General features: G+C 41.5%; 1 protein-coding gene across 1 annotated transcript; it reads right to left on the reverse strand.

Moving 5' to 3' along the window:
* Positions 1-6,394: 6,394 nt before the first annotated feature.
* On the reverse strand, positions 6,395-9,548 carry LOC117141547 (transcription initiation factor TFIID subunit 5). Its single transcript, XM_033305051.1, has 5 exons — positions 9,461-9,548; positions 9,107-9,386; positions 8,995-9,055; positions 8,776-8,928; positions 6,395-8,717 (listed from the first exon to the last, which is right to left on the reverse strand). Exons 1-5 carry the CDS (start codon positions 9,497-9,499, stop codon positions 6,422-6,424), a joined length of 2,829 nt encoding a protein of 942 aa, XP_033160942.1. The 5' UTR covers positions 9,500-9,548; the 3' UTR covers positions 6,395-6,421.
* Between the last annotated feature and the right edge of the window lie 1,379 nt (positions 9,549-10,927).

Here is a 10,927-nt window from a genome sequence, read left to right on the forward strand (position 1 = left end):
ACCGAAGCAATTGGCAAATAATGCTAAAAGCAAATGCCACAGCAAACGGCAGGGGAAAAAACTATTCAAGGCTTTTCAAAGGCAAAAAGTTTCCCAGCAAGAAGATGAAAATGCCACGCAATTTGAGGAAAATGCGTGCAAAGTTTTGAGGTTACGAGCGTACAAACATGGCGGCCCGAAATGGAGTTGCTTGTAAATACATTTGCTGAAATTGCTGAATAAATGTGCAGCCTTTTTGCTAGGGGTTCGGGGGAAAAAGCCATTTCGCATGGGTGGAAAAACTAACAAAGGCCACATAAAGAAAATTTTCCATTTTATATGGAAAATAGGAAAAACCCGGACGGGCAGCACACGCACAAAGATACGGGGCGGATACAGACAAATCCACCACCACATGCATGTGTGTATTGCTTTAATAGAAAATTGCAAAAGTTTTGCAAAAGAAAATGCCTCAGCCAAGTCAGTTTGGGCCAACCCAAGTGAGCCACCCCCCATCCCGGCCGCTTTTCCTTTAGCGCATTTGCCCCTTTCCACCTTGCGTCGCCGTTGAAATTGAAAAGAATGTGCAAAAGTAGCAAACCAGAGCGAAAACGAGTGGGGTCAGGAGTTTGGGCCTGGAGTTCAGAGTTTGGAGATTGGGGAGCGGCAAATTGTGGGTGGTACGACGGCATGTTTGGCGGATCGGAGCTTAGCCTAGCAAGAAAGCCAAAGTAAGCTCGAAATAAACCCCCATCGTCCACGCAAGCAGCGCAAACGTTGTCTGCGATGGCAAACAGGGAGGAATGTGCGGAAAAGCCCCAACGAAAATGTGATACGCTTTTCCTACTGAAAGAAAGGGATCAGTACTATATAAATCACAAAAACAATGGGTAATGTGCATTTATGACAAATTGGTATGTAATTTGAACTAATGATCGAACTGGTTCAACGGGTTTCTTTTTTTAAGAATATTTTTGAACATTTATGATATTTAATAAGACGTTCGCGTATAAGCACCTACAAAGATTGTGGTAACTGACTCACTGAAACATAATTATTCGTAATGATACACAAAATAATAATTGAAAGGTAAACCTTTGTAATAAATTGAAAGGAATCGAAGTTTTATTCAGACATATAAATCCAATGAATATACCCACATTGCCTCTGAATTTTCTTTTAGACCCTGCATCAGTTCAGGAAAAACATAGCAGGCCAACAAGAGCAGGCAGCGGGCTCTACGAAGATTTACCGGTTTTAACGTTGCCAGTCAGCAGTTTACTTTCAGTATGAGTATGTGTGTGTATGTGGGTGGGCTGTGGTGGGTTAAAGGGGAAGCGCCAGGGGTTGGGGCACGAACAGGGTTCAGTGTCGCGTCTGGCATTATTCGTCGCATGCCCCATGCTCGGTTTCCTGTGCGCCCTGCCATGTCGTCATGCTATCGGAGGTTGCAAGTCCGGAGATGGGAATGGAAATGGGCAGGAGGAGGATGCACGGGCACTCTAGGATACGGGCTGCAGGATGGGGATGAGGATGTGGCACGGCCTCATGCAAAACGCATATCGATTTGTTAGGTCACGAAGGGGCTGCAAGGCAAGCTCTCAGGTGTCCTAACCTAGCACTTCCCTGCGTGTTGAAACTCTTACCGCGATTTATTTAAACATTTTTAGATGAATTAAGAATAGGAAATAACTAATAATTTGTATTCATATGACATACACCGTTTTCTGGAGAAGATCCGATATAAATATTAATCAACTATAAAATAATAAATAATGCCAGCTGTGCAAATTGAACTTATCCGATCGGGCATACAATGTGCTAATTGCCGCAGGCGACACAAAGAGTTTCATGATTTGCAGTCGTATATCTTTCTGCGTTACATACATATTTGATGAGCGATAGCCCGCCCATAATTAGGCGCTACCACCTGAACCGAACTTGGTGTTGCAAGTGCATATCTATATCTTTTTGCGCTGACATGTGCGTGCAACATTGTGGCAATTGCTATCGGACTAGATACTTTCGGATCTGGGTTCTGGGATCTGCACCCGAAGGCAGCTCGACAAGTGCGTGCGACCCGGTAATAAACGGAGAATAAAACGGGGAACTGTTCCATTGCCGCTTCGGGAATGGAAAATAATTAAGTTAATGCAAAATGCATTTTCAAATTGTCGGCCACGGCATAATTGCCAGTATGCCATTCTTAATGCGAAACTGACAGGGGGCTAAAACGGAAATCTATCATTTTTAATTGCCATCCGGGGAAAATTAATTGAAATTTTAGAAGAGTGTTTTGCACGATTTCTGACTAGAAGAATAGAATCCAAATTATAGGTAATCTTCTCAGTTGTGAATTTATATTGAAATTATAAGTAATTATATAGTCATCCTGTAAGTGTTTAAGGTGGAGTTTATATAGGTGTAAAATAGATAATTTTTTATATTCAAATTTGTAAAAAATACTACGTTTTTTGGATCAAAGATGTATGAGGATACTATCTACCTTTCTCTCTGATGATTTATAATACATAATAATTTATTCGACTGCTTATGTAGTGCATTAATACCAAATTTGTATTATCCTCTACCATTCCGTAGATATTTTTCCTACCATACCCTGCAATTGAAATTCAAAGTACGTACTCGCACTCCAAATTAAATTAACCCAACCGATACTTTTGTATCTTAACTGTGAGCTTGGATCTTGCTAAGCAGCTCCGATGTGAAAGGCGATCGCGATCCTTTCAACGCTGTTTTGGAAAGGATCTGTCTGAGGGCTGCGTTCCTGCTTATCCGCGGCGTCATTAAATTCATTAAAAGTGCATCAAAATGTATCGCAGACGACGTGTAATTTTCATGTAATCCATCAGCGTGCAGCCATTGACACCCAGAGGGCCCTTCACTCGACAGGTAATTTTTAGGTATATTTTATATACAAAAATTATGAATTACAATGTGCGCCGCAACAAGTTAATAAGATGAAGTACGTGAATATGCACTTTCGGGCTGGCAAATTCAATTAGGCGGAACGATCCAAGACACTCATGTGCGATAAGTGGCTGCCACAAAAGCCGCAAAGCCAGACGAGTCCTATGTCCTAGTATATAGCTTATCCTTTTCCGATCTGCGGTTAAATTCGCAGTTGCAGTTGCAGCTGCAGATTCATTGTGTGCGAAACCAGTCGAATGCGTAATTTAATAAACTCACGAGGGCAACTAGGAGCAGGTTCAGGACATTTGCGACGCCTGCCAGCCATTCGGGTGAAAACTAGTTGGTGGAGCAACTTTAATCCCGCATCGCATTTGCGTAATAAAAGTTTCAACTTTATTGTTAATTAAATGGCCAGGACATGTCGTGGTCGTGCTCGTAGTCTTGGTCCTTTACCTTGTTCAGATCGTGCGGCCCAGAGGCCTCTTGACAACGCAGCTGCCTTTTTGGGCCACGTCTATCAATGTAAACGTGATCTGGCCATAGCCCGAAAGTGTGGAAATTATAATAAATTTAGCCGCATTTGGCCCGCAGTTTTTATGCAGTAATTATGCAGACACCTTGCCAGCCTTTCGATCTCCAGTCAAAATTGGCCAAGTGAGCTGCAATTGCATATTGCTATATTGACAGCGTGATGGATGTTTGGATCCCAAGTAGTTTTACGCCGAATCGAAATCGATTGAGCTGCTCGCTCTGCAAAAGGAGACTTTGCATGTATGGAAAATAAAGCACTGAAGGAAAAATCGTTGACCTAAAGATATCCGTAAAATATTTGAATTTTAGGGGGAAAAGATATTTATACCATATATGTATATATTAGGATTGCTGAATTCCTAAAAAAGATTTAAGGTTATTGTTAAGCATTTAACCAACAATTTATGCAGCAGCCTTTCGCATCCTTTTTTATTCGAGTGCACATACTGCCACGGGTGGTCCGCCGTCAAGTGGCTGGACATTAAGATTCGACCGGCGACTACCGTTGGCCATTTAAGACAATAAATTTCATAAATAGCTTATGCATAAAATGCAGTCGGTGGCCCCTTCCCATTCACCCTGGCCACTCGATTCGAACGTGGCTCTCAACTCCCGCTGCGTTGATATTAATTGGACGACATAATTGCGGGGCCACGTTGGCCATAATAATGCGGAGTGCGGTTCGTGGGGTAATTGCTCTGGAAACACGTTCCACTGGCAGCACTCCCCAATCGAAGCGAACTACCGGAGTTGGAATTTGTATAAATATAAATTTGGCTAACATCGAGGGTCCTCTGCCCGAACTGCGTAATTATGGGTTTGTGGCACTTGGCTTTTGCATCGCTGCCTTTTTGGCGGCACACACTTGAAATTATCGGTGTGTGTCCGCCATTTAATTTATTGTCTTTGGCGCTGCCCTAAATCCAATTGTAATACAATCCGCCGCATTTATCATATTTAACTACCGACTCCAAACGCACACACATCCTGTATTTACGGCCTGCTAATACGCGGTTTAAGTTTAATGAGTGCAAAGGGGTCGCTTATGGCGCGTCATAAAAGGTTGCAGCAATCGCAAGTAAAAGTATGTTGCAATCAAATACAAATTTTTAAATTAAGTTAAACGTGTCCACTACGAGGACTGCCATTCATTGTTTATTTCAAGCCAATCGATTGTGTAAATCTTCCTATTTTACTAAAACTTAAATACTTCTCTTGATATAATAGTCTCAATTTAATTTTTCATATTTTTGTTACCTTTCCGAGGATCTTGTCAGCCCACAGTCCTTCACATTCTGGGTTTGTTTGCTCATCATCAGGCTGAGATTGGTTCGAAACCAGCCAGGACATTGTTATGATTATAAATATTTATTTTATGCGCTGCTCTGCCCAGCTCCCGGGGATTTTCTCTCCACTTCCCATCGTGCAAATCGGTTAAATGGACTGTGCTGTTTATTTTTTCATAGTCCCTTAATAAGCCCCATGAAAAATGTGCAAATAAAAAAAGGCGGTTGGGTGGGTCTGATTCTTAAAGGACATAAAACATGTGTGTAAATGTGGATGTTTTTTTTTTTGCATGTGTGGAGGGGAGGGCCCAGAAAAGAAAATGGCGCTGAAGCAAAGCAAAGATATGGCAGAAGATAAAGACAGAGTCGAAGGAGCAGCGAACAGAAAACATGTCCAGGCGAAATTGCGCACAATTACGGGGCTGAAACGGACTGTACCTCTGCCGCCCTCCGCAACGCCCCGCATCCCATCCGAGCGGAAAAGAATTATTACGTTGAATTTTCCCCCAAAAAAGCAAAGGAAAAGAAAACGAAGCGAAAGAATTCTCATTTTTTGATAGCCCACCAGAACGATGCCGCAAGGATACACGGCAAAAAAATAGTACAATTCCCAAGAGCCTAAGGTAGTCAATAATTTATAATCACGGAATAGAAACTAATAACATCTGTTAAATACATTTAAGGTTAACGATGTAAGACTTTTAAAAATTGTTTTTAAATTTTATTGATTTTATAATAAGTCTTTTTCAAAATGACAAAGAACATAAGTTTTGTAATATATTTTTAAAAAGTATTTTTCAGCTATTTCTCTCTGTGCATTTCAGGATATGCCAGCCACATCGCTTGGCTCACGTGCATATGACAGTGGAGTAAACAATTTCATTTCGCGCAGCAGGACCCACAAGATAACTGCTACAAACGAGACGCAAGATGCTGCAGTGGCGTAGAGGTGTGGGGGCTGGGGCATTTTGGTCGTCAAGGGGCGGGCAGGAGCAGCAAGGACAACGACAACACTTGAGTTCTGTTTTCGAAGCCGAGAGAGAAGGACAACAACCACCGGCTGAAGCGGCAGCATAAGAAGTTGCGTAAATATATTGTCCTGTCGCTTATTCTTAAGGGGGGTTTTTTTCGTGGATCCGGGACAGGACGAAGGATGTAGGACGAAGGACGCAGGACGTGGGACATCGGACTGCGGTCGGCCGGGACCAATTCGAAGCTCAACTGCCAGCCCCATGGGCGTTTGGACGCAGTTAGTCGAGCGTGCCTGGCGGATTTTTTAATGCGTGCCTCTATAAATTTTGCACGCCTTTTGTAAATGTGAGGACCACGGAGAAATCTCCTGCAGGAGTGGATTTTTTCAAGGAGGAATGAGTCGTGGGCAGCTGTACACGTGGCCTGACCAGTTTTTTTTTTCGAAACTGTCAAATTGTTGTTACTGTAGCATTCTCCTTCGCTCTGGGGGTTTGTCTCTGCTTCAGAAAATCTTGTATATTTGTCATACGAAATGTTTATCTCCGATATTATTCCATAAATAACATGAAGCAACCCTGCTTTAAAAATGATTTTGCGGGTAAGTTTTATTTTTGTGAATTACAGAACGAAATTGTTCTACTTGGAACTTCGGATAGTTCAAATACATTTATTTACAGATTTTTATAAAATAAAAATACTTTAGAGAGAACTTACAATTATTAAGTTTTGTTCTCCTCCTCTACCTGCGAAGTATCCAAATTAATTTCGTCCTTCAGATCTAAACAAGCTTTCAATTTGATGGTGTCTAGAAAATCCAGCCATTCGCCGAGTTCCTTTTTCTTCTCCTCCTTGTGCTGATTAAGCTTTACGTCAGGGTCATCATTTTCAAATTTTCGAGGAGTCACACAGAAACCAAGTAAGAGATTGCGACGGGTAAAGCGGATCATATAAAATGGTGCTCCCTTGGTGTAAAATGAGCTAACCAGCAAATGATTGGCACTCGATTCTTGAGTTCCCGCCTGGTTTTTCACTCTTGACTTGGCCCTGTTCAAGTAATTCTTAATCACATGCTCAAAGTCCCACAAGGTCAGCTGGCAATCCTGTCCACCCACAACCAATAGGTTATTATCGAAAGAGATTTCCATGGTGTTGATCGTGGCCTTATGATGGTCAAAGAACTGCATCAAAATCTCATTGGCTGTGTCCCAAATCATGATGAGGTTGTCATCGCCTCCAGAAACCAAATAACGACCGCAAATTGAGTAGGTCAAGGCGGTTATCCTGCCTTTATGACCACGAAAAAGGCGTACTTGGACAGCCTTGACAATATCCCAGATCCGAACAGTGCAATCAGCAGATCCAGTGGCCATATAGTGACGATTTGGATGAAATAGGCACACCCCGAGCTCGGCCAGATGTCCTTGAAGAATTCGGGCGGGCTTCCTATTATCCTGCATCCAAACTCTCGCCGTACAATCATCCGATGCGGTGGCGAAATAATACCCCCTTGGTGCAAAAACAACAAAGCAAACCGGTGCCAAATGGCCGGGAAAAATAACCACACAACTCCAGGACAGAAGGCACCACAAGCGAACGCTGAAATCCTCGGAACATGTGATCAGAAAGCGATCCTCTGGATTAAAGGAACAACCATAGACAGGTCCTTGATGTCCGTAAAGAGTGCGTCTGGTGAACTTCTTATCAGGATCTATCATCCCCTTATCAACCCCAGCCATTCCGGTGTCCAGAACTTTTAGGCACTGTGCTTCTTTCATTTGAACCAATTTAGAGGGTTTCAAAGAGAAAACATATACCTTAGAGGATACAGTTCCTAGTGCCAACATGCTAATGCCTTCCGAGAAGGTGGCACAAATAACGACCTCATCGGAAGGTGATGTTGTGTACAAGTAAGTCGATGGCAGGTTGTCCCGATCGAGTTTCATTCGATACTGTTCATCATTCTTCATGTGAAGCAAATCCATTTTGTTGGGATTCGGATTAAAAACCCTATTTACCGGTGGCAAATGTAGATCATCTAATAACTGTGGTTCGTTCCTCTTCTTGCGGCGCTTTTGAAAAAAAGGACGAGCGGCCAAGTCTTTTTTATACAAGGGTTCTGGAGCACCATAACATATCGGATCCAAAAGAGGCTGTCCTATGGCAAATCGTTGCTGGGGCTTGTCATCTTCACTATAAGACTGTATTTGAAAATGGCTCAGCAATTTTTCCTGCTGACCTCTAGTCCATTCCTCGGTGCAAAGAAGTAACTGTCGAAAAGCTCCCTCAGACATTTCAATCTTCACCTTTTCTTGGCCAGCCAATAATTTCCGTGCTTTATTCGGAACTTCTGCTGGCTTGGAAATTTCTCTTAGCTTCATAATTCTGGACATATATGAATCATCGAGATGGTCTTGAAAGCGAACCAGAAGCATCCTTGCTCTCTGTGCCTTATCACTGGCCAACATTTGGAGATAAGTTAGGACTAACAAGGGATATAACAGGATATATATCTCGTATTTGTGGTGACTTGGTGCCGATTGGATCAGCTTAACAAGTTTCTTTACAACGAATTCATAATCCGCAAAAACCGAATCCTCTTTGATAACAAACAAGCTAACATTTTCCATGTTTTCCGGAAACTGAGCACTATCTTCGTAAAAGTCTGAGCCATCACGGGTCCTAGTGGCTTCGCCGATATCACAATCACTTTGATGATCTGGGGAATTCATCGAATTTGTCAGACTCTCGCCTTCCTTCAATATAGCCATTAGTTCTTCTTGAGGAACTTCGCCCTTGTCAACGGGACGTAATGACATATCCTCCCAGTAAGTAAATTTATTCTCGTTATGGAGTTCATCAAGATCACTTTCACCATAATCAACATCATATAAACTGCACAAACTAAAACTGGAACTGGTGTTACTGTCCGAAAAGTTTTCATCCTCATCGACGTTCAACTTTGCTTTTTCCAACTCAGAATCCGATTTATCCAACTCATTTGGCATTTCTGCATCACTGCGGTTCGTGTGTCGGAATTAGTGTGGGAGTAACTTAATTATATCTCAAGACTTACGTTTCTTTCTTAATTAAGACTGGTTGTATGATGGGTGGCACCATTTTAAATTGACAGGTTTCTTCGTCATAAATCGGCATCGATGGCATCGGACCAGTAAAAACTGGCATTGAGGGGAGTTCTTCACAGGCCATTGGTTTGTCATCTTCATACCTAAAGTAATGGAATTAATAACTCTAGTGTGAGGTACGTCCAAAAATTCTTGTTAATATCGCTAACCTTTTATTGAATGGGCATAGATTTACATTCTTTATATTGTTAATCCATTCGGTGGGCGAGCCTGGAGATAACGGTCTTTACTTTGTTAATGCATTTCTTTTTGGAAACTTACCATCTGATTTGTATTCATCCGAATCACTATTTTCGTTGGATTCTGAGCTGCTCCATTTTAAGTTATTATGATCATCAATTTCGTGTTCATAATCGGAGCTTGCAATTTCGATTCCCATTTGGTCTTCGAATTCTTTCAAATACCATTTGTTCATTTTTATCTGGCTAGATTCATTCTTAGTTCTTTGCTGTTCCTTGCTTTTGGTTTTATCCTTGTCATCCTCCAGTTGTGCAAGCTCATCATCTCTTGAATCATCGGAATCAGAAATGACGTACACTTCCTGATTGAGCGCATGGAGAGTTTGGATCCTTATTTTAACCAGTTGTTAGAAAGCTCATACATATTCGTACTCACATCACTAGTTAGTATTGGTATAGGAAATGGTAAATCCATCTTTATTTCACTTAAATATTTGAACAATCCAAATCAGCCTTAGTGCAATTAGTGAATATTTTTCTTGCCTTGACAAGTTCTCGATTTGACAGCTGAGCATTGTGTGGCCGTATTTCTGAAGCCCATTTCGCCGAAAAGCCAAAATCTCATTTTATTACAGACATTAAAACTTTTTTGTTTCTAACAAAAGAAAATTATTTCCCAATATATATATATTTATTTCTTAATTGTTTATTTATATTACAACACCTTACAACTTTTCAAATTTTTGTCTTTTGTCTTTATGGCATGGTCCCAGCTCAACTTTTGTGGTTGATATTATCTTTTCAAATACATTCTCTTATCGATTTATGCATTTTTTCTACAACTTTTACGCAACATGACGCGGCGACGACCGCTGATCTGAAACAAAATGCTGGCTCAGCAGCACATCACATGAGGGCGCTGGAATCCAGGGTGTCCTTAAAAAGCGAGGGATGGTGGAGGGGCGGAAGGTCCATAGGTAAAAAAAATTAATTTGCATACCCAATACTCGACGGATTTGCTGCTACGCAGAGGTTTCCCATGCCACTGTCCATTTCAGGGACCTCTTTTAATTTTTCGTTATACCCTATATATTGGGTGTCCTTATTTTTCTTCCCAAAGATCTGCTCACAAAGGTAAAATCGTTTTACCTTGAAGGTGAAAGTTTATCATATTGTATAGGCTTCATGATCAAGAGGGACACACAACTATCTGAACAATTTGAATATTATTTAACAGAGTATTTCTCATTCGACCCTTTTGTTCACCACTCACTTGTTAGTGGAATTGTGTGAGTATGCTGGCGGACCAAAACCCGCGGATGCGTTTGGAATTCTTCTGTAGTTCGGGCAATATGTCGGCGCTGGCAACTCATTTTGCAGGGCACATAAAATAAAAAAGACGTGCGTAAAAAATGGATACACAAAAAGCCGGCGACAGGACAACCCGCAGCAGAAGCAGAAAATGTAGCTGCATATTGTTTTGTAATTTTCGAAATGATTTATGGCGCGCTGGGATGCACACTTTAAGTGCTTTAAAAAAACTGCATTAAAAACTAGGAATATTGGCAATTGGTATTCATGGATGGGTATGTGTGTCAATAGTCAAGGGCCAACAGTTAGAGGCGAACACAATGGCAAACAAAGCCTCATTATGGACAGCAACAATTGCCAAATCACTTGATATGTAATGCTGGCCATAGATAAATCACACTGCAGCATAATCCATTGTAAAGTGTCGAAAAGCTGCAATTGAAATGCAAATCAATGCAAATCGATACTTGAATCATCACCAGCCGCAGCAGCAGCAGCAGCAGCAGCACCAGAATCTGAATCAGAATCAGAAACTCGAACATGAATGATTCATGCAACGCACGCGAACATTCAAATGCAAATACTCGAATGC

Source organism: Drosophila mauritiana, chromosome 3L (assembly GCF_004382145.1).
Source record: "Drosophila mauritiana strain mau12 chromosome 3L, ASM438214v1, whole genome shotgun sequence".
Classification (NCBI taxonomy): Eukaryota; Metazoa; Arthropoda; class Insecta; order Diptera; family Drosophilidae; genus Drosophila; species Drosophila mauritiana.